Here is a 24987-nt window from a genome sequence, read left to right on the forward strand (position 1 = left end):
TGTTTCTATTTTCTTTCATTGTCCTTGTCAGTACATATACGCACCATTTTCCCAAGTCTGATGTTGCTGCAATATTGCTAAAATGGCACAACATTTAAAACACATATAAAATTACTTCACTTGGTTGATTGCTACGACACATGTTGCAGCTACATTTCTGCAGCAACTATCCTTAACCCTAGTAGGGAGCCCTAACCTGACCCTGAACCTCCAACTGAATCCTTCACCTTGAAATCTAGAAGCTGTACCTGCCTGCATGAATAGCTGCCTGTAAGCTCATGTACCTTCAATTTATCAATAAATCCCTGAACTCTGAATCCCCCTGCTGCCTCCTACTCACCCCTTCTACAAAGAGAGTTCTTGGCACAAACATCCCCCTTCCAAAAAACACCCTGTGGTAGTCCTCATGATATTTGGTGATGGGGAGCTCAAACTTTCTAAGGTATTGCCTGAGTTCTTTGTTTTGTAATTTGTCATCATTTTGATGCCTATAGCATCTTCCCCCCAAGGTATTTTCTTTCCTTTTGTCTTTTGTTGCATCTTTGGTGCTAGCGGCCCAGCGATATTACACTTTGCTTTCCGACAATCACTTTTGGAGCTCTCCTTTAACTGCTCACTTTGTTTGTACACAGCATCGCTCTCGACTCCTGGCAAGATAACCCTACCTCTCCTCGAACGCATATACTCACACTCACACACGCACATTCAACCTCATCCAGCGTCGGACTCCCTGTTGCTCTAACCTGATGGAGCCATCAGCCAGGAGCCAGACAGAGAGCAGTTGTTCTCATGGTCTCATCCCCGCTGCAGAGCCTTGACACAGGGAGAGACAAACAATTTGGCCTCCCTCCCACAGTCTCAGCTCTGTGAGCCAGCAGGGGAGGCAACGAGGGGTTGGTGTGTGTGTGTGTGTGTGTGTGATAGAGGGAGACAGAGGGAGAGGGAGGTCACTTGGTGTAGGTATCTTTCAGTGAAAAGAAAAGACAAGTCATATTTCTGAGAGTGAGTGTGTGTCCAATATGGAAAATGTCAGATGCAGGCATAGGGGATCTATTTGCAGCCAAATAGTTTGTTCCATGAATGTTAAGGGGGTTTGCTTTCAACAAGTGGGATATATTTCCACTGTACTCTTTGCATATAGACAGCCTGTCTTTTGTCCTTCCCAGGAAGAGATGTCGCGCACATACAGGTTGTTTGGCCAGCGTTGAATATTACCACAGGCACGGTAAGACTACGAGGCTTTTGACACGGGGGCTAGGACAAAGGGAAATGGGGTCGTGTGGTGAAATGGTTAATGTGAATCTTAATAGAGGCGGCAATGTCATTATCTCCAAATCCGCTGAGCCCTCTCGACCGGGGGTCGCAGCGTAGACGGCCACTTTACATCCCGAGCGTGTCGGGCCGAGAGACCGGGGGCATGACTGCCAATCCCATCCGGAGGATTTGTGTCCTCCTCCACCAAATTCAGTAAGCACATGCAGGATCATAAAGGTGTTGAGAATTGAGGAATTTGTCTGGGAGACATGGCCAAAGTCAATGAGCTAGTTTTGCCTTTCAGCCGCGGGAAGAGGAAACGGGGTCGAGGCCTCGCAAAGGCACCTGAATCCTCGTCCTCCTGCTCCGTCCACTGAAAGAGGCCTGAGCAAAGGGTGGTGGTGGTGGTGGTTGGGGAGGGGGGGGGGTGCTGCCTGCCTTTAAATGAGATGAACACTGTCAGATTTACACACTGCCATGGTTTCAACCAACCCCTGATAATCCCTTCCCAGAAATAAATTGTCCCATTAAAATGAAATGTTGCCCATATAGGTTTAATAAATTGAAAACGCTTGTTTGAATCCTCTGTAATTTGGACGGAATCCCAAGCATGTAGCAAAGGCTCCAGCAAAATAAGATTATTTGCTGTGTATTATAATGTATGCAGCAGTTTTTATACGACCAAACAGTGTCAGTGAACCCCCCGATGAAATGTGTGCTTATTTATATGCAGTTATTCAGGTATGCAGTAAATTCCAATTACTTCTTAAGATTTCTATTTAGCATGAGGGGGAAATATGACAGGGAAGCTCTGTGTTTTGAGCGGCATTGTAAATCTCGTTAACTCTTTGCAGCATATTGCGAGAAATCTGCATTCATGTCATGAGTGAGCAGTGCATAAGATTTTAGCAAGTGGCTAATGGTTCTGTATGGGCATGTCTGGAGTGGATTCAGCTAATGTGAAGATTTCAAGGCTGATTCCAGCAGATTTGTTTGTGTGACGCTGCTTATGTTTGGTAATGCTATTCAGAATCTTTACATTTGACTATTTGCATTAATAAATGCAATATGAATGTTGTCTTGTTGGCACAGAAAATCCTGTGAAAGAACATTTAGACCAAGAACTCCCCACTAAAACCTAGACTATTGATCAGTGTTCATGTGTACCACACAATAAGGCATTGTGAACCCTCCACATGCATGGATATAAAAAAAAAACATTAAATGAAATGAAGAAAAAAATATTTTTAAACAACTGAATAAATGTAAGTAATGTCATGTCAGGTTTTTCTGGATTAATGTATAGCCGGTTCCTGGTGTAAATGAAATTAGTTGGCCGCTTTTGGTTGCTCAAATTTCAAATATGCTCTGTTCATTTTTTGTCATAATTTAGGTTTGTCATAATTTTGTATTTTCTCAAATTTTTTCAGGTAATTTAGTAGAACATGAAAGCTCATTCTTGATCTTGGAAAAAATCATAGTCACATTCCTAATGACATTACTTTTATGTTCCATGACCAACATTAAAGGGACAGTTCACCCCAAAATAAAAAATGCATATTTTACCTCTCGCCTGTAGTGCTATTCATCCATCTATACTGTTGTGGGGTGAGTTGCAGAGCTTTGGAGATATCAGCCATAGAGATGTCTGCCTTTTCTCCAGTGTAATGGAACTAGATGGCTCTAGTCCTGTGGCACTCAAAGCACTAAAAGAATATATTTGAAAAACTCAACAGCAAAGTCTCTTTCCAGAAAACATGACCTGGTTACTCAAAATAACCCACAGTCTGGAGTTTTATGTAGGAACTATTTTCTTTCTGCAGTGGAATCTATCAAATCTACTTTTTTTTCTGTTCATGAAACTGCTCAGACAAGGTCTGCGGGATTACCTCAAGTAACCCATTATATTGGAGAAAAGACAGACATCTCTGTGGTCGATATCTCCAACACTCTGCAGCACACCAAAACAATCTAGATGGATAAACAGCCTTACAGGTGAGGGGGAAAATATGTATTTTTGATTTTGGGGGTGAACTGTCCCTGTAATATAAAATAATTTTGGGAAGAAGAGGGTGTTTAGTTACAGGGGTGTCTGAGGACTCTTGTTGCAGGCCCTATAAAGACTGGGAGGAGCCCTGGATTTTTATTAAAATTATAATTCCAGAAAAACTCTGTATTTCTTTGTATTTCTGTTTTTTGTGTGGCTGAGCTTCAGTTGAGGAAAACATGAGTTTGATCGAGCGATCATCATTGGTCAAGCACTCCTGAAAAATAAAAAAATAAATTGATTGTATATATTAAATATTTCTAATGATGTTTTATTGTCGTTCTGTATACTGGACAATCCATCTTAAAACTGTTTCTGGATTTAATTTTCTTTTTTTGCTGTTGTTTTTTTTTTCTTTCTTTTTTTTCTGTGTGGGGGAGGGGTGTTTATAATGCTTTAAAGGACCAATGTCTAAGATTTCGGGGGATTTGTTGGCAGAATATGTCAGAAATTCAGTATAATATTCATACATGTGTCTTCATTCGTGTATAATCACCCATTAAAAAAAAAAGAATTTTGAAAAAGAATTGCATTTTTATTACCTTAGTTTTATATATATACATATATATATCTTTAGCAGGAGCAGCTCCTCTTCCAAGAAGAACGCCATGTTGCCCCACCATGTTTCTACAGTAGCCCAGAACAGACAAACCTAACACTGGCTCTAGAGAAGGCCTTTTGCATTTGTCTTGAGTGTTTGAGTTTTACAGCCACAGCCTGTTACAATCCTACGGCAATTTGCTGGTTTCTTGTGTTACTGTTCAGCACACCGCATGTCTTGTGCCATTTTAGCCAGCATACAGTGACATACAGTAATACAAAGAAATCATGGGGAGGGGTGCAGGTTTGGTGCCTTTGCTTTGGGACCCAATCAAGACAGGGAGCTGAGGTGGATTTTTGTCAGAAAGCCAAGGCTGGGTTTTGTCCTCCCTTTCAGCACATCACACTCCTAATAACACTAATTTGACCATACACTCTGATCTACACTTTACCGCTTCAGTTGATGATAATGTGTTTGATTCAGCTATCATCATTGGTCGAATGCTTCTGCAAAAAAATCATTCTTTTATTGTTGTTGTGTACACTGTACAATTCATTTTGGAACTGTTTCTGGATTGAATTTCCTGTTTTTGTTTTTTTTGTTGGTTTGCTGTTTGTTTCTTTCTGTAGATGGTGCTTATAATGCTATAAAAGACTAATTTAGGGGAATCTATTGGCAGAATATGACAGAGATTGAATATAATATTCATAAAGATGTCTTCATTAGTGTATAATCATGACTGGTTGTGTTTTTGTTCACTGTATGACGGAGGGTGACAGGGTGGCTGGGTGATTTGGGGGCTATGTTTTTGCCCCCATAAATACTGGGACCGGCCCTGGATTATTAACAAAAGGCCAACACCGGCATTGGTCTCACTTTGTCTTTGACTGTGTGCTTATGTGTTCAACTGTGTTATGAGCTACAGTATGAGCGGAGGCCGGTGTGCAGTCCCCCGTGTTGGGCCCCCAGGGGCCCTAAATCCCCGCTGCTCTTCCCTGCAGCCTCCCTCTGACGTGCAGCATGCCGAGGCGAGCAGCGCTTTGCCTATGCATTAGCCATCCATTTCCCCCGGCTGACACCTCTCCAACATAAAACCGTAAGGCGGAGGTAAAATATCTCTCTCCTGGCGAAAATAAAGCTTTGTCTGCCTGCTGATCTATTGGATATAAAAATAAAGCCGCGGCTTTGATGCGGGCTTTACCTTCTGCGCGCCTTTGCTTTTTGCGCACACAAAAGCCCCAATGAAGATAGATGGTGCGGGATTGGCCGCGGTGCGTCCAGCACAGCAGCATCACTCACTCCACTTCTTCTCCTTCTTTTCCTCCTTCCTCCTTCCTCCCCCTCCCCTTCCCCCTCTTACTACCTTTTTTTTTTACTCAGACGTTGTAGAGGACTGCGCCGTTTGTTATTGATCAGTGAATGTCGATAATTATGCACGGATTTGCAGCCTAATCGGCTTTGCAAAAGTTGCGGCGTTCACATTAAAGAATAATCGGTTTTTCTCTTGATTCTTGTATGATTCCTGTGATTTTTTGGTCTTTTCTTTTCTATGGAACGTGAGAATATTTCCATGTATATATCTGATTCTTTTGTTTTCGCATCTTTGGAGAAGAAGTATATAAATATTCCCTTGATTTTGCAGATTTACTCTTATTTTACAGACGTTTAGAAGATGCATTTGCAAGGTTTAACATTATAATAACACTTAGATTATAATATATAGGTAGGCCACGGCCCCCCTGCCATGCACGTGTCAAATATACCAAAACAACAGTATAAAAATACCTTTAAAACTCTCTAAATTCTGGCTTCAATTCTTTGTTTTTCTTTAAAACACCATAAGAAGATCTTTCTACATGTGTTTCTAATCATGGGCTTTAAAATAAAACCATCCACTTATAGGAGCATAAATCATTTGAGGCCATTCATTCTCCAACAAGGTAAAATGGTGCATAAAAAAACGGAATTCTGACAATTAACAACATTAAATTGCATTTTATTGTATCAGGTGTGCCTGTGTTTTTTGTATTTTTCTCATTTTGTTTAACAATTAAAAGGTTTTAATTACATTGCATTTATTGTGTTCTTCTGAGGTCAAAAACACCTCTGAATAAGGCTTTCTACGTGGCCTCTTTGGTGCTGTAAAAAACCTTTTTAGATAGCACTAAATGTTCCAGGTTAGAGGGGATTAAGTCACTTAAAAATGTTGCTGTAGAAGATTTTTTTTCTTAAATTCGGTTTAACTCTTTAAGATGAAAATTAGAGCTAATAAGTGGTATTTTAACCATAAGAATCTTCATCATTTCATTGTTAATAGAAGAATAAAGGGCAGCAGCAGCTGTGTGGTTTGTTTAAGCATCATGTCTGGTCTCTAGTCTGATTTTCTCTGCTGTATATTTGAATGTGCAGGTATCAGCAGCGGACAGCTCTCCCTCTCTCCACGCTTGCGGGCTTTTTTTTTTCTTTCAGAGCGCAGAATCCGCTGCGGTGGCTGCAGCCGCAGCGGCGGCAGCAGCGTCAGGAGCGGCAGCAGCTATCTGGCGCTCTGCAGCCATGCAGCCCGTCCCCAGAGCATTGGCCAGCGGGCGATAATATCTCAAAGGGAGTGGTTATCGCCACACATTATATTATAATCATTAGTGATCCCAGCCCTTTCACCCCGACTGCAGAATAAGCGCCGAGTACCATTAATCTGAACCAGGGAGCTGCTCCACAGACCGCTTCCCACACACTTTAACGCATGTTCATCTCATACTGTTTGTTTTGGAGCATTTTCATAAGAGGAAAGGCTTTTATTTTCTTCTATTTATCACTTTTAGTTTTGACTGACATGAAAAGTGGAGGTCTGTGTTGAAGAATCCACCTGGCTCAGTCAGTCAGTGTTCTGGTGGAAATATGATGGCGTTTTTCTGACTGGTTCTGGAAATCCCCTGCACTGTTCTGTATTGGTACGAATATTATTTTTTAATAGTTTCCAGAACCCCAGTGTCCCGTCATGGTGAGTTGAAAATACTGTCACAGATTTTAGCATAAAAAGAATAGGCTTTCGGAGAAAACATGAAATACTGTGTAAATTGATTGTATTGTATAGTTATTTAGCCTACTTACTATAATAAAGACATAAAAAAAATCTGAAAAGATTTTAAAAAAGATGTCAAAGTGAGGCTTCATCAGTTGGGCATATATATATATATATATATATATATATATATATATATATATATATATATATATATATATACACATACATATATATATATATATATATTTATATATTATTTATTGTGTGTGTGTGTGTGTGTGTGTGTGTGTGTGTGTGTGTGTGTGTGTGTGTACGGATGCTCGATAGGTATCTGAGCCAATAAATGATTGGCCAATGTTGGCCTATCACCCAGTAACCCAAGATAAATATCAATATCTGATCTGGAAATCTGAGGAACTATTCTATATTAAACTATGTTGTTTTTTTATTTGTTTTGTTTTTTGATGAAAAAATAAATGAAGAGTTAAAACTGTTTTTTTTTTGTTTGTTTGTTTGTTTGTTTGTTTGTTTTGTTTTTTAGTTCTTTCTTTTTGTTAAACAATTTCCCACTTTGGGTTCAATGAAGTTATCTGTCTGTCTGTTTGTCTGTCTGTCTGTCTTTGTTGCAATAGTAATGCTAGTTACATTTGATTCAGTCAGAGCTGTGGAATATAAAATCACTACGTCTTGGCCTTTTTTAACCCTCAGCTGTGCAGAAATTCCAGCTTATATCAACTTTTACAAAAATATAAAATCATCAGTTATCTCCTCTGTAGATAACTGTCTGAGAAACAGTCTATCTGTACTGGCTGACAAAAGTCCACATTGTGCATCACTAAGAACTTATAATTATGTATATAATATTATATTACAGTATGTCAAACAGAGTCAGGTCACTGCTGCTGTGCATGCTGGGTGTGCATGAAAGGCTCTGCTACCCTAAATGGAACGGGACCTTAATTAGTATCATTGGTAACACCTGTGTTTACATTACTATTTCATGTCAAAATGGCTTCTCCATTCTACTATGTACGTGTTATAGCCTACACAATATATATGCTGCACTCAGCCCATCAATACTTGCATGTGTCCAGTTTCAGCTTTATTACTGGTATCAGTGGAATAAAGCTGGTAGTGAGTGTACAGTTGTTCAGCTTTATTCTGACATGATGCCAGCTGTATATTGGAATTAAACACATAACAGTAGTAATAATAATAATAACAGTATCATTGCCTGAGCCCTCTATCCTCTTTGCCCGGACTGAATTCGCCCCCTAGAGGAGTGAGCGGGACTCTGGAGGTGGTTGCGGGCGGTGCTGTGGTGGTGGTGGTGGTGGTGGCCTTGTTTCTGGGTGACCTCAGAGTCTCAGGCAGGGTCACCGTCCTGGACCCCAAACTCACTGACTCCTGTGACCTCCTTGAGAAAACACGCAGACAGACGGTGAAGACGCACCGGTGGCTGAAGCTGTGGACGGATCTGTGGAGGTCGGATCATGACATGCAGCCTCTGAATATCGGCCTGTGTGTGTGTGTGTGTGTGTGTGTGCAGTGGGGGTTGACTGACAGAGAAGGGACAGCTGTAGGGAGATGATCTATAAATCCCATTGGATTTCTCTCAGCGCGGGCCGGACCGGAGTTGGAAAGTCTGGAAAATGTTTGCGTAGAGTTGCTGTTGGCTCAATAATCCCACGTCCAGTTCACATCGGCATATGTTTGGCTGCTGATCTACAGGAGGAGGGAGGGAGGGAGAGAGGGAGGGGAGGACACAGCTCAGCCAGTCGATTGCGGGATTCTGCCACAGCCTCCCCCAGCCATGTACCACAATGTCTCCCAAATATGTCATCAGCTATAGGGGCCTTTTCTGCTGCGTGAGCATGCAGCGCGCTGCGCGCCGGGATGGATGGATGGACGGAGGCAGGGGATGGGGGTGGGATTTCGGTCCTGGGAGTGCGTGATAATGCGGTGAGGGATGATTGACGGACTGGGTAAGGGCAGGGGCAGGGGTAGGGCAGGGACAGGAACATGCACCCCGCCCCCTCCTCCAACACCTCTTCCTCTGTAAACTCACACTCACTTTATGAAAATGATGGTCAGCTTGCGCGCACTTTTCATACAGTTTGTGGTGCCAAAAAAAACATTTGATACATATTTTACGCATTAAAAAAAAGCCTTTTTACGTAAGAAAGTACTGCATTTTCATCTTATTTCGTAACCTTTAAATAAAACAAATACACATCCTGCTGCTGTGTATGGCTGCGGTGTTTTTTGGCAAAAATACAACTTTCTCAAGAAGAAAAAATTAATTTTTTCGTTTCAAAATATTCCTCTTTATTCACAATTACATTTTTAAAGCTGCAATGCTTAATGGATTAATGAATTAGTTGTCAAAAGAAGGAATTGTAATTCTGTAATTTTTGATTACAGACTGATAAATTTGAGTCATTTTTAAAAGGTTTTCCACGTTCTTAAAGTTAAATATTTTCTGGTTACTCTTCTGTGGCAGTAAACTGACTAATTTTGGGTTGTGGACAACACAAGACATTTAAGGACGTCGTCTTGGCTTTTTGGAAACACTAGTCGAAATTTTTCACAATTTTCGGATATTTTATGGACCAAATTGATTGACTAATCGTTTTTAGTCGTTTTTTTTTAAGAAAACATGTCCAAATTCAGATTTTAGCTCCTTAAATGTGAACATTTTCTGGTTTCTCTACTCCTCTATCGCAGTAAACTAAAAATCGTTGATTTGTGGACAAAACAGGACATCTGAGGTGTTATTTTGGGCTCTGTGAACCATTTGTCACCATTTTCTGACGTTTTGTGCACAAAAAAGTAACTGATTAATCGAGAAAATGATTCACACATTAAGAGTCAGAGAAAATACTTGCTAGTTCTAGCTTTAGACTTTTGTCCAAAGTGATTTACAATAAGTTCAAGGAAATAAAATGAGAGAGCAGCGACAATTAGTCAATTAAAAGTTTAGTTCATCCAAAGAAATTTGGTTTGTCAACTATTTTGATCACCTTGAAGCAAAGATTTTGAACATTTGCTGGTTCCAGCTTCTTAAATGTGAGGATTTGCTGCTTTTCTTTGTCATTTATGACAGTAAATGAAGAGTCTTTGAGCTCTGGGAAATGTGTTGAGCATTTTTCACCTTTTTTTTTGATATTTTATAGACTAAACAATTAGTTGATTAATCGTGAAAAATCGACAGTGAAAATAATCAGTAGTTGCAGCCCTACACTTTTGTCCAAAGACTTTCAATAAGTGCAGTCAAATAAAATGAAATAATTTCTGTCTTATTTCTCATGAGCTTTTAATTTCCGTTCCTTTCTTTCAAAATATGCACATTTTTGCCGCGAATAATTCCTCCGTTCCCACGCGCTGAAGTTTTCCAAGCAGGAATAGAGATGAAAAATTATACAAATGATATTAACTGAGCCACTTTCACAGAAATGAGGCTGTTTATTCCCGAAATAAACGCATTCATAAGCCAGAATGATCAATGCGTCGTATTATGAATTATGAATGTCAGCGCCTGTTTGCAATATTCCTCTGTAAAGTTGAAGAAAAAAAAAAAAGAAGAGGGAGAAAAAAAAAAAAAAATCCTGCAGAGAAAGAGCAGAGCAGAGCGGCGGACCCTGCCGTACCCCACCCTCCACCTCCTCCACCACCTCCTCCTCCTCCGCCTCTCTGGTACACTCAGTTGATCAAAGCTCCAGTCGGGGGTGATATTTCTCTCTGTATTACCGGAGTCACGGTTTGTCCCCCCGGCCGGCAGCAGCCTACCAGCCCGGCCCGGCTGCAGCGTCACACAGCCCGGCGTTCAAACCCAGACCACCCCTGGAAACTACATGCACGAGAAGAAACACCTTTCACCATCTATTTCTCATATCTCCCCCCCCTACATCTAATCACCTGCTCGGCTCAGTATTTACTCCAAAGTGCTCTCCTTCCTTCCTCTACAGCCGTGCCCCCTCTCACACATTGTTGTGGTGACATTGTGTCTCTTAACTGAGCCTGGAGGAGAGAGGGGAGACAAATAAACGTGTCATGATTAGAATTAATGATTGCATGCATCTTCACAGCCTCATTCATTATCTCAGATTAATTATCTCGCAGTGTACCAGTTCACTTGTCTGCACTTCATAAACCCCAAATCTCCTGGGCTGCAGCTTTACAGCACTGTGGCCCTGCACGCTGGAGGGAGAATATCCCTTTTCTTAAAGGAAAACTATGCAGGATTTCCCTTAAAATAATGTATAAACTCGTATAAAAATAATCCCTTTCAATCTGACTAAACAGAAGTGTGTTGTGGTGTCTGTATCTGCAAGAGATCCTGCCCTCCTCCTGTATTTTCTCATTATTTTGCTGTGTTTGGGACGCTTTACCAACCCAAATCGCTGGTCCTGGGAATTAGACACAAATTCTGCTTTTAACTGTGGTAATATGGCCTACACGTAGTGTCCAAATTCACACTTTGTAGGAGGTCAAGTTAATGCGTAAAACATAAAAAATGTGAATAAAATAAAAGGCCTCTCACTGCGTATAGAGAAAAGATACATTTCAGATGAATCTGGGTGTTCAAATGTTCATTTTCTTTAGCTTCACTTTGATTTTCAGGCCTGCTGAACTGAAAGGCCTCCTGCCACCAAATCTACCCCCGATCACTGTGAGATTACAAAAGGAACAAGAATAAGTTTTGTTTTCTTTAACTCGAGCCCGCAAATTCCAATTTACAACTTGTGCCTTCTGCATCCGAACGAAAATATGAGTGAGAATAAAATCTATTGCTGGTGAGGGATTACACTGGTAAGGTTAAAACCATTTTTGCATTTAATAGTGTCTCTGCCTGGAGGGGAGTTGAGATAATTTTAAGCCTATAGCCTATATTTTGATTTCCTTCTATTCGTGGATTAATCTGCCTCTGTGAGCTGCCTTTTTTTTTTCTCTCCTCTCTGGTTTATTCTAAATCAGGCAGAGATTATCCCCACTGACAGACTATCAAGGCATCTTCTACACACAGATGTAACAACAACTTTTCTTGTTTACATGCTGCATTTACAAGTTTGTGGAGACCTGCAGGATTTCTGGGGTTATTTTGCAGGTTTTTCCTGCAGGTTCTTAGAGCAGAAAAAGAGAAAGAAAAGTGAGTTTTGTAGTCCCACAGAAACGCCATATTTCCATGATTGCCCTCCTATGCAGAACTATGGACCGCCCAGTTGTCATGGAGCTCAATGACCCCTCTCTGCCTGTCTCTCTCTGATGGAAACACAAGCAGATGCTCAGCAGAATGCGCTCAGTCCACAAACACACAGAGAAACAGGGAAGCAGGGGGGAAGAAGAGAAGAAGGAGAGGAGAACGCCGGGCTGAAGAGGCGGTAAAGCGAAAAAAAAGAGAGATGCAGTGTGTGTTTTGAAGCCTTATCTCGCTTTTTCTTGCAGCCAGTAACACATGTCCTGTTGAAGGGGCGCTCCCCAGACGCCGGGAGGCAGCTGGACGGGGACGGGCGGGCGTTTTGCATGAGAAGCAGCCCATATGCAAGAGGATGCTGGCGGGCGATTGGGAGAGAATAAATGGGTGTCCCCTCCCTGGGTCACTTTTTTCTGCGTAAAGTGCGCAGAGCTTCCACTATTAAGAAAAGGAGAGATTCTTTTTAACAAAGACAAATACAATATTTTTCTTCAGTAATTACATTTACTTAACTATGTCAGGCCACAATACAACAAAGATTAATTACTCCAAAGTAGTTTACAAATGCAAATCTTCCAATATGGTCTACTTTTTCCCTCCACACTATTCTCATTCTGCAAAAAGAACAAAAATCTCACAAGTGTCTCAGTCTGCAGGCCTGTAAAGCATCAGCACAGAACACTTGACTAATCTCTTTGATGGGAAATGACTAATAATCCAGCGGGCTCTCAGGCTCATGGTGTTATTTAGGTACTTAAGGTGGACTTGAAGTGGATTGGACCTCCTTAATGAATCGTCCGCGGTGTCTGGGCCGCGAGCTCCTGACGGGCTGAGCTGCGCGAGCTGTCAACTTTAGAGCCTCTCTGTCTTTCACTTCATCACACCACACAGAAGACTGTGAAAGAGCGAGGAAAACACTGATCAACTCAATGACACTACCCTCTCCAGAACCCTGAAATTCGCAGGGAAGTTCTGCATCTTTCTCCTGTGTAGTCAAACACTCAGCTCTATGGGTGATGCGTTCAAGTGCAAAGCAGGCAGTTAAGATTTGATATTTTAACGTACAGCTGCTTTATTGGTGATAAAAGCCTCCAAACTAATAAACAAACATGCCCAAGTTGTGCGTAATTTTCTGGCGCAAACTAACTTGACATGAACAAACAGGGAGCGCGCGGCCATGCAATCTGCGCCCTCCAGCCTCTTCCTCCTCTCTGTATCTACCTGCTCAGATTCCTCCTCATGCCCCCCTCGTGCCCAGCAGACAGAAGTGGAGCCTGTCCCCGCGCGCTGCTGCTCGCCCTCCGCCGCTGCTTCCTCCGCACACACTCACTAACATATGACAGTTTGCAGGGAAATTCTTGACAATTGGTGTCTTGAGTGTGTGGCATAAATAGCAGGCAGAGCCCTCGCTGGGTTATGATGGGGCGGCTTGATGGTTGCTGGCACGGCGCGGAGCTGATTGGTCCGGCCGCGGCCTGACGTCAGGAGGCTGGGAATAAGGCTGGGCTGGAGCTTTAGGAGCAAGACAGTGTACTGGAGAGGCAGCGCATCCCAGCATACACACGGTACTGGAGACTGAGGGCATCCCAGCATACACACTGAGTACTACCGGAGCCGCCAGCGCGTCCCAGCATCCCCCACCACCACGGGTCCAGGATCAGTGGACTGAGGAGAGGGGAAAACACTCTTTTTTTTAATCTTTTGGGTGTGTGTGATGTTGTTTCTCGCCGGCTTTTGAACACTGGATACGCTGCCATGTCAAAGTACACTGAATTATTTATAGGCGTGCGTGTCTTGTTGTGTGACAGCTCTGCCCTAAAAGCATTTTATTAGACGTCTCTTCCAGCACTGACTGGCACACGACGCTCCTCTCAGCCGATGCGTCACTTCCAAGAGCGCCGGGACAACCGAGCCGGCTCCGGTCTCCTCTGTTGAATCTACATTTTGGATCCACTAAAGGACTGATTTATTTCTCTTTTTTTTGGCTTTTCCACCTGAGAGGAAGAGAGAGGACGCGCTCTCCGTCCCATCCTGCCCCGTGTTGTCTTCTTTTCTTTTTGGACGCTGAGTCTTTTTTACGCATGCAGGGAGAAATCTGTGGTGACACCTGATCGACTGGCTCCTCCGCGCACATTGACCCGGGAGCTCCAGGCGAATCAGGGGGAGGGAGACAGAGCAGATACCCGGTCAATGCTCGGCCTGCGCTGCTCTTGTTGATTTGCTTTCCGTGCGTGAGTGTGTGTGAGCAGAGCGCTTCAGTTTGTGCGGGTTTGTTGCCCATCAGCCCAAAGCCATGGTCCACTGCGCCGGCTGCGAGAGGCCTATCCTGGACCGCTTTCTGCTGAACGTGCTGGACAGAGCCTGGCATGTCAAGTGCGTGCAGTGCTGCGAGTGCAAATGTAATTTGACAGAGAAATGCTTCTCTCGAGAGGGAAGACTGTACTGCAAAAATGATTTCTTTAGGTAAGCTCGGGGAAAATGTGTGTTCAGTCATTATTTGTTTATTTTCTGAAATTATTTTGTTTACTAATGTGTGTTTTTATGTCAGGGGCTGGACTGTAGAGGCTGAACAGGTACACATGCTTTTAGGAATTTATATAGCCTAAAAATATTAAATAGTACCATCAAATAGGAGCAAATATAGTGATGGTACGTCATAAAAAAAGAGGAACACTTAAATTTTAGGGCAAAAATAAGAAATCAAATTTAGTCTTTTGCAGATTTTGTGCAGCTCAAATTGTTGTCTGTTCTATATTATTTACAACTTTTAAATTAGTTGTGTTCTGTTCATTATCAATCACTAAGAAAATGCCAAATAATCCTTCAAAACCCAGAACCCCAAATCCTTCTTGTGCTTTTTCAGACAAGTGGTATTGAATTTTATTTTGAAAATTATTAAAAGAAGTTCGTATTTACAATGAACGCTAACTGCACTTTATTTTGAAATTATTAAAAGAAACTAGTATACAATGAACGCTATCATGCGTTGTATTTTGAAATCATGAAAAGAAGTTGATAAATAAATAAATGCATTTCATTTTGACAGTATTAATAGACCTCAGTATTTGCAATGAAAGGTAAAAAATTAATTTTGTTTTGAAATTATTACTAGAAGTTAGTGTTTACAGTGAAGGCTAAAGAAAACACATTTTATTTTGAAATGATTAATAGAAGTTAGTGTTTACAATGAAGGATAAATAAGTAAGTGAATGAAGCGACCTGTCCGTGCCTGTAGGCGTGAACGAGCACTCGGAGGCGATAAGCTTTGATTAGGAGCGAGTAATTAAAAGCTTGTTAATTTGGATTCTTATGCAAAACAACAACAAAAGAGGTTCCAGCGACATTAAACGCGTGTGCACACTCGCTCTCAGCGGGGTGAGAGAGAGAGGAGGAGGAGGGGGGCGGTTTGTTAGGAAATCGAGGAAATCACACTTTGGGGTGTTTTTTTTAGAGCGTGCAGGAGCAGGCAGGCAGGCAGCCGGGGCCCCGGCCGGGGATCAAACCCCCCGGCCTGGGCCAGAGGAGGAGCCGCGGCCCCGGTGTGTTTACTCAGGCCGGCTGAGGAGGACGTGATAAGTGGATTTGAATAGTAAACTAGTTGAAAAGATCAAGTCCGCAGACAATGCAATCACAGACGTGCTGTCAACAAGCAGCGCACACCGCTCAATACACATTGTTTAAGGCTGGAGTCAATGGCAGCAGGGCTATGATTTATTATTGCAAAGCAGCCTGCTGTTAGAGCATTAACATGACCTGGATATTTACTGGATTTCACCGTGTAAAACCATAAAATCATAAATCAGCCTATATAATCTAATATATAGCACAAAAAGCTTGGAAATTGAGAAATGAAGCAATGAATGAATTAAACAAAAATAGTCCCTTTAACAAGTCCACGCATAGTTGTGTGGGAAATCAAGGGAAATCATAGGTTATTATTTTGAAAATAATAAGAGGAAAAAAAATCTCCTGAATAACATAAATATAGTTTAGTTTGTAATTACAGATATTTATAGAGCGTTAATTAAAATATCACACGATTGAAAAACCTTGAATTTTACATTTTAATCTATTATTATTATTATTATTATTATTATTATTATTATTATTATTATTATTATTATTAGACCAAACATAACAGTGAAGACTGGGCTTTAAGGTTCATTCTTAGGAAATAGTCTTGCAAAAGCTCCTCAAACGTTTACACTTCAAACGTTTGAAGTGTAAATCCATATATAAAGCGGTTCTCTTTTCTCCATATTTTCACTCTTCAAAGTATCTTCTTTTATCCGTAATTTTTATTGTTTTCAAACAAAATGTTAGATTAAAATGGATTAGATTGCGAATTTGTCCCCACATTGCGTGTTCAAATGCTCACTAAGGATTTCAAATACAAGTGCGGCGTCAAATGTTGAACTTATAATAAACTTATTATAAAATCTAAAAAATATATATATAATTACAAAAATGTAAATTCAAGCTCTACTTGGTCAGTTCAGCAGAAATTTAAACCTTTAATTGCTGTATACGTTCTGCAAAATAAGGTTCCGTCCCAGACACCAAACCCGGTTGGAAAAACCTTGATTTTATTATTTCAACACTTCAGAAATTGTTTGTGTAAAATAAATCTTTGCTGACAGTAACCATCCCTCGGCTCCTCTCCCTCCTGCAGGCGTTTCGGCACCAAGTGTGGCGGCTGTTCGCAGGGCATCTCCCCGAACGACCTGGTCCGGAGAGCCCGGAGCAAAGTGTTTCACCTCAACTGCTTCACGTGCATGATGTGCAACAAGCAGCTGTCCACCGGCGAGGAGCTCTACATCATAGACGAGAACAAATTCGTTTGCAAAGACGATTACCTAAGTAACGCCAGCGTCAAAGACACCAACCTGCTCTCAGGTACGGAGGCAGACAGCCCTGCTCTGCGACCGTGTGTGTCTAAATGTGTGTGTGTGTGTGTGCGTGTGTGTGTGTGTGTGTGTGTGTGTGCGTGAGTGCAAGGCGGGATAAATTGTGATGGATGTGATGTGTTCAGCCCCGCAGTGGCTTCATCATTTCCATGAGCAGGACTTAGACGGCAACAAAAGAAACAGTCTATTGTCTGTTGATCACTCTGTCCTTAAATGTAGATTATTTTCACTTTATTTTCTCTCACAAAAATTAACATTATAATCTTCATATGAGCATATATTATAAATATGTGAATAGCTTTGTTTCATAATATGTAATGTAGCATTGTTATTACGTTTGCAATTTTTACTGAATATTTTAACTTAAAATTGATATGAATCTTAAACAAAAATACTTTATTAAATTGGTTGTTTTAATGTGCAGAAGCTCTTCTGAAAATATCGTTTATTTTTTATTAATGTTGGTGGTTTGCATCACTGACTTGAGGTCAGAGTTCAGCCACCTTGAAATCACTGCTGACTGGGAATGTAACGATAACAAAAACGCACCTTACCATAACACGATGAAAAGTCAAACCTACGATTTTTTTTTATCACAACATTAATAAAAACAAATAAACTTGAAAAAAATCATTTATTAAGTAATAAATCTGTTTTTTGTAAAACTCCCTTTTAACTTAAAGTGCTTCTGTTTTCCTTCTTTAAAAAAATCAAATAAAATAAATGTGGCAAGACATGAAAGCAAATAAAAAAGAAAGAAAGAAAGAAAATGGCATGTATTGTCTTTAGCAATAAATGACTGGATTATTGCAAAACAATAAATAAAATGAATTAAATAAAAAAAATAACTAAAAATAATAAATAAAATAATGAACGACGTAATATCACAGTGGATATCGTCACAGTTGTGTACATATCAAGACATTTTTGATTGCGATATAGTGATATTTGATATGTTGTTACATCCACTGCTGATAATATTCATATAGTCATACTGTCGTTTATAACAGGCTTGATTTTATTCTGTTCCATTGTTGTTTATCACTGCAGTAATTCATGTTTTTTGATAATTTTCTTTTTCTAATATTTTCCATATCTCATTCCTGCAGTAACGGCCTGCAGCGACCCCAGTTTATCGCCGGACTCTCAAGACCAGCTGCAGGACGACGTGGTCCTAAAGGACACGGAGATCGCCACCCTGTCCGACAAAGAGACGGTGAACAACGAGAACGACGACCAGAACCTCGGGGGGAAGCGGCGCGGCCCGCGGACCACCATCAAGGCCAAGCAGCTGGAGACGCTGAAGGCGGCATTCGCTGCCACCCCCAAACCCACCAGACACATCAGGGAGCAGCTGGCCCAGGAGACCGGCCTCAACATGAGGGTCATCCAGGTAAAGGAGCGGGAGTTCATGTGGTCTGATCCCACCATCAATCCATTCATTAACCACCAGATATAGAGATATTTAACATTTATTAACAAATGGTGCGTTCAGGTCCACGTGGCCTCTAACAACAATCAGGGCTGTAATTGACGCTGTCACCCTCCCCAGTCATTCATGCACGGGTCAGTGGTAAATCATCAAATCTCCTGCTTGTGTCTGAAATATTATGTTAATGAGATTCAGGGGGACACCTACAGGTTGAGGAGGTGGGCTCGCGCCTTTTCTGTTTTATAGGGTGTTACGCACCCATTAAAAGGTGTGATGTAACAGCTTATATTTTATGGTAAAACGTCCCTGCCAGGCTGCCAGACTGCCATGACCGCGCAGGCCTCATCCCCATCAGAGGAGAAGCTCCACCCCGTCCCCCTCTCACGCCCCCCCCCCCCCCCCCCCCATCACCTCCCCCTCTCACATCCTTCACCCCTCTTTAAAGGAGGCCCCTCTCTTCCCCTCACATCGAATTCATTAAGCCACAGATCGGAGCCAAAAGACGGACGAGGTTGATTTGGAAACGGGTAATTTATATGGGTATTTTTGATTCTTGGCGCGCGCGCGGGGCAGAGTCGCCAACTGGCGCCGGGCTGCTGGGAGCGCTGGGAGTGCTGGCACAGCGCTGCCATCACGTTTTGCGACCACATTTAGCCATGCTGAGAGCACTTCCAGCCAAGTGGAGAGACAGAAATCTGTTTCAAGGGTCTTCAGATTGTCTCTGAATTACACTTACACACATTATTATCATTATTATTATTATTATTATTATTATTATTATTATTATTATTATTATTATTATTTATGAGGAGGGATTATTTAATTCCTTGTTTTGTTGATTTCTATAAATTGTGAAAGCGTTTTTTTACGTGGCGCACTACAATTACTGTACAATTATAGATTCATGAGGAAATATTATTGAACTTCACGAATCATCAGAGGTTGGAAGTAACAAAGTACAAATACTTCATTACTGTACTTAAGCAGAGTACTAGTTTTAAAGTATTTCTGGATGGCTTGAGTATTTATTTTTCTGATATTGTTTTACTTTTACTCTCTACGTTTTAACACAAGTAATTGTACATTCTTCTCCTAGGATTTTCTAAGCAGGCGTGTTAATTTAGTTACAATGCATTTGAGAGGAATTATTAATAATTTTTGTTTTTGCATCATTGTGCTCTCGTTATAACCTAAATGGATGAAACAATAACGCATAAACAAAACTATTGCTTCAGTGCATATCACGCAAGATAGACGTAACAAGACGATATACGACGTAAAAGACGCAACAGACAAGATAAAAGGTGACTTTACTCAGAAACAGCCGACAGAAATGTCTTTTGGGGTTTTACTTTTATACTGTGAGTACATTTCAGAGCCAGTACTTTTTACTTTTACTTGAATAACTAGGTTAAATCAATACTTCTACATGTATTAGTCTTTTTTATCCAAGTATCCGTATTGCTACTTGGGTAAAGAATGTAGAGCTGCAACAATTAGTTGATAATTTTGCTAACTAAGAATTTTTCAAGCCAAAATGTCAAACATCTGCTGGTTCCAGTGTCTTAAATGTGAAGATTTGCTGCTTTTCTTTGTTATTCATGACAGAAAATAAGGAGTGTTTAGGTTTTGGACAAAAAAGGCAATTTGAAGATATCACTCTTAGAATGTGGGAAATTGTGATGAGCATTTTTTTTTTTTTCATTTTATTGCCTAAACAATTAATCAATTAATCGTAAAAATCGACAGATTAATCGTTAATGAAAATAATCGTTTGTATTTTAAGACACTCCAGAAAAAAAGTAGACTTAAATAACATTATAAAATCGATCTTTTCCACATTTCTATTACTTGACTAACAGGTTTCTCTAAATGCATTTTTTTTTTAGTGTAAAGTTCCATAATGTGCACGAGGCTGCGGGGCAGATCAGAGGTAAAAAGGTTTAACATCGCAGATTAATGGCGATACAGTCAAAGTGGTGGAGTCGGGGTATCTAATATGTATGAGCGCGAGGGAAAAAGGGAAGAGCGTAATTAAAGGAAGCTGGCCTATAGATTAGGAAATGATAACCTCCACGAGGCCGGTAATATATTGGTAACAACCCTCCTATTAAGTATTAATTGGAGATTTGAAGCCCCCGCTGCTGCAGCCTGCAGTCGGAGTAAATGGAGGGTTAAAAGATCATTAGGGAGGTTAGATGTGTCCTCGCGCTCCTGGAACCATAATTGGGCGCAGTCCTCTCCTCTTTCGCCGCACAGCCTTTGCGGATTTAACGCACCGGCTCATCACGCACGCCGCAAAACATACAGAGAGTTATTGACTCTAATAAGGAGGCAGCCGGCGCAGGTGCCAAAGTAAATATGACACCTAATTACACCTTCTTCTGTGTGCGCGGGGAGGCTTATTTACATATTCCAAAAAAAAATCCACAACGAGCACATTTTTGTTTGTTTGTTTGTTTACATATTTATTCACACATTTAAAAATCCACAGCATCCTCCGCCCTCGGCCCTCCTCTCCATCACCTCCATTTCTCACTCTCCTCCCATCTCCCCGCTCACAATATTGACGTGCAATCAAAATGGCGTCTGCTGCATGTTTGCTGAGTGACACACGAGGTGACCTGTGTATATGTGTGTGTGTTTGTGTGTTGTGTGTGTGTCCAGGTTTGGTTCCAGAACCGACGTTCCAAAGAGAGGCGCATGAAGCAGCTGAGCGCGCTGGGCGCCCGGAGGCACGCGTTTTTCCGCAGCCCGAGGCGGATGAGGACGCTGGTGGACCGGCTGGAGCCCGGAGAGCTCATCCCCAACGGGCCCTTCTCTTACTACGGAGGTACGCGTGCGATTTATGTGACTGTACCGAAAATAATTTATGTTTTCAACTTAATCCAGTCATTTTCCCCCTTATTTTTGGTTTCAATCTCGCTTTCTACAGTCTTTTCCTCTACCGTTCTAGTCTCTGAGACATTATATTTCACATATTTCTAAAATTCCAATTAAAATTTTTTTTCCTTGTTTCCTCCATTAGTCTGTCATTTATTTTATATTTTTCTCTATTCCTTCTGACATGAAACACTGCTCCTACATTATTCTGCTTTATCTTATCTACACCTCCTCAGCTGAGGTGTTCAATAACAAATAGCAGTTTTATTTAGGTCTTTGTTGACTCCATAAAGGCACTGCCACCTCAAGGAAATAGATACCATGTTAAGGCTGTTTTTTCCCACAAAAAGCACGTTAATTTAGTGCTAGGGCTGCACTGTATTAAAAGTATACAGACACTGAGATGGGAATGATCATTTTTGCCTCACAATTTACATTTTTACTGGAAAAAAACATGTTTTATCACATTTTACCTTTATCACAAAAACTGCAGCTTCTGCAATTTGGATATTGCACTTGGCCATATTGAATTTTCAGAATATTTTTGAGTGATTGGACAGAAAAAGTACACACACAAAAAAAAAAAAAAAAAAGCAAAATGAGATAAGATAAGATGCACTTTATTGTCCCCTAGGGGAAATTTGGCTCGGCCCATAGAGCTACGCAAAGTCACAGTGAGCTTAAATACAATGCAGTGAACAAAACAATACAGTGGTACACAATAATAAATATAGTAATAAAATATATGGCAAATATTGCACATGCTATACATTGTGAAAAAGAGGAATGAGGTCATAAAAACCATAAAAGCATAGTTTGTAATGCAGTGGTGTTATGGATGTATGAATAAAGGAAAACTTAAAGTAGTTGTTTTTGCATTTGTAACAAAGTAATATCTACGTACCAATCAGTGATTCTCTGCTGTTGCTCAACACTGTGGCAAGTTTAGATACATATTTTTTTAAACTGTGATATACGACTCAGTTTGGGTCAGCCCGTCTGTACTCTTTCGGAAATCAGCGAGTTAAGCTGAAGTGAAATGAGTTTACATCTCAGTGATTTGATACCACGCTCTTCCTCCAAATGCTTTGAAATATCGGATCGTTTTCAGAGAATTTCATTTGTGCTCGGGCCTTTTGTCCTTTCTGCTGAAGCAAAAAAAAGTCTAATAATATTCTGCTGAATTGAAAAAAAAAGTCGGTCTCAGTAGGTAGAATCGCTGATGAAATGGCCCCCATTTTAATTAATTTTGTGGCCACGTTGTTCTCCCCACCCAATTGCAGTTTTGATTTAAGTGTAACATGCTCTGTGACTAATGTAGTACGGCGAGGGTCTCTCTCCCCCTCTAATACAAATCAAGCTATGTATATTCAATGAATTCCTCAACGTCTCTAGAATTATTTCTGCACACCATTGTTCTCAGAGCAAACGTTGATTTTTTTTTCTTCTTCTCTTGGATCTGCAGATTATCAAAGCGAGTACTACGGCCCGGGAGGGAACTATGACTTCTTCCCTCAGGGGCCCCCGTCTTCGCAGGCCCAGACCCCGGTCGATCTCCCCTTCGTGCCCTCCTCAGGCCCCACGGGCACCCCCCTCGGAGGTATGGACCACCCCCTGCCGGGCCACCACCCCTCCAGCGACGTGCAGCGCTTCTCCGATATCATGTCCCACCACCCGGGGGACTCTCCCAGCCCGGAGCCCGGCATCCCGGGGCCCCTGCACAGCATCTCCTCGGAGGTGTTCGGCCCCAGCCCGCCCTTTACCTCACTGTCGCTGAATGGCAGCGGATACAACAACCACCTGTCCCACCCGCCCTCGGAAATGAACGAGGGCACCGTGTGGTAGCTTTTCCGGAGAGCGGACTTTACCGGCGAGAGATTCGGTGATGGAGGGTGGCGAGGTTCCCGGGGTCGAGGACAGGGACATGGATATCGACAGGGTTAGGGCAACGCCATTGAATCATTTTTTTTTTCTTTTTGGTGTTTTCATATTTATTTATTTATTTTCCCATTTGAGTTGGTGATCTTTTTTGTGGGGAAAGCATATTTGGCATAAAAAATTTATGCTCGGAAACATTGTCTTCAGTATTGTGTTTGGGTGTTTCAATTGCTTCTTTCACGTCCCCCGACCCTGCAAACTGGACTTATAAAAAAATAAATAAGCGGGCAAGACTGCTGAACTGCCCCCTCCCCTCCATTCACCCCCCTTTCTTTGGGCCCCTGGGGCACCCTGTCACCCCTCCTGACTCCTGTCAGTGGCCTGGCATAGCGACCAAACCCCCTAACATTCACCGGTGGGGTAGAAAACAACCCTTACGAAATCTCCTATAGTATGTCCCGAACACGAAAACATCATTAGCTACTGTCAAAGACTTCAATAGCTTTACAGAGAGAGAATAAAGGGGCCGAGGGTTGGTTGTGTGCTGACCTGGCACTGTAGGAAGGCTGAGCGGCGTTCAGACTGTGTTCGAGGCACTAGACTTGTCCCTTGTATTTATTCAGAAGTTCCTCAGACCTCTTTGCCTCTCAAGGCTCTGCCATATTGACACTTAACCTTTTTGACACTATGTTTCCGAAGGCCTGAGGAAATGACAACTTTTCCTCCGTCTGGACTATTCGTTTCTTTTTTTTTTCTTTTACTTTTCTTGGTTTCAGAATTTCCACCAAATCTGAAGAAGGCCGCCTTCAAAAGGCAAACAGTAAAAACCCTCGACGGATTGCAAACCCTTTATTTAAAAATGGAAGTGAACTTGAAATGTTGAAATGAAGTCTACCTTCTAAAAATCTTCTACCGGGGTTCTAAAAGGGACTTTAGAACAGTCAACTGTTTACGTAATCTATTTAATTCAGGAGTCCAGAAGTCTCGAAAACCATGTTTTAGAACCTCTCGATCCATATAAAAATGTTCCAAGCAACCAACCAAACTTTTGTATTGATTTCATTTATATTGTATGGAGATAAAAACAAATTTGCTGGGGTTGTGGTTCACTGTGCTAGTTTGTACAAGATGTTGTTTACAAAAAATGGTTTAAAAAAAAAGAATAAAAACATAAGTAAAGTAGACATTTGCCAAATTAAAAAAAAAAAAAATAGCACAAATACTGTTAAAGTGCTTTGCACCATCATCTGCAGAACGTGTTGAGACAAAATGTAAGTGTTCAAAGGAGTAATTGACTTCTTAATTTTTTAGTCTGCTGACGATACATTCATAAAAATTGTTAATATAACATACTTAGACAGGTTTTATTTTTGTGTCTTCGAAGGAGAAAAATCCAAACTATTAAAAATTGATGGTCAAATATGCAGCTAGTAGCTGCGACATCTCTTTGAATATCAAGCCCTCATGGTATGTCTTTTATTGTTCCAATAAACCTAAGCTTATGTGACCTCCAGTGCATATTAGACCATTCACTGTATAAATACAACATGTTGACAAAAATGTGTTTCTAATAAAACTAGAAAATATGAACATATTTTCTTTGGAGCAGCTATCTTACAGTATACTCTCACATTACAGTGTATTATGTGTCAGTGCAGCCGTACATCACACGACTCTCTGGAAGGTACTTATCAGGCCAGTGTCACTCATTTCATAATGAATGCTTTTTGTCTAGATGTCTAATTTTCCATTCACTTGGAGTGTGAAATAATTGGCCTTTGCGGACGTGATGACAGGTAAACATTTGTTAATTCTGATTAATGCGATTC

At 41.2% G+C, this 24987-nt stretch overlaps 1 protein-coding gene across 1 annotated transcript; it reads left to right on the forward strand.

Annotated features, from left to right (window-relative positions):
• Positions 1-13590: 13590 nt before the first annotated feature.
• lhx1a (LIM homeobox 1a) lies at positions 13591-24748 on the forward strand. The gene is made up of 5 exons (XM_084716802.1): positions 13591-14521; positions 16731-16954; positions 18075-18358; positions 21065-21230; positions 22746-24748. Exons 1-5 carry the CDS (start codon positions 14352-14354, stop codon positions 23123-23125), a joined length of 1224 nt encoding a protein of 407 aa, XP_084572928.1. The 5' UTR covers positions 13591-14351; the 3' UTR covers positions 23126-24748.
• The last annotated feature ends 239 nt before the right edge of the window (positions 24749-24987 follow it).

The sequence above is a fragment of the Lutjanus erythropterus genome, chromosome 4, assembly GCF_056507025.1.
Source record: "Lutjanus erythropterus isolate fLutEry1 chromosome 4, fLutEry1.hap2, whole genome shotgun sequence".
NCBI lineage: Eukaryota > Metazoa > Chordata > Actinopteri > Lutjaniformes > Lutjanidae > Lutjanus > Lutjanus erythropterus.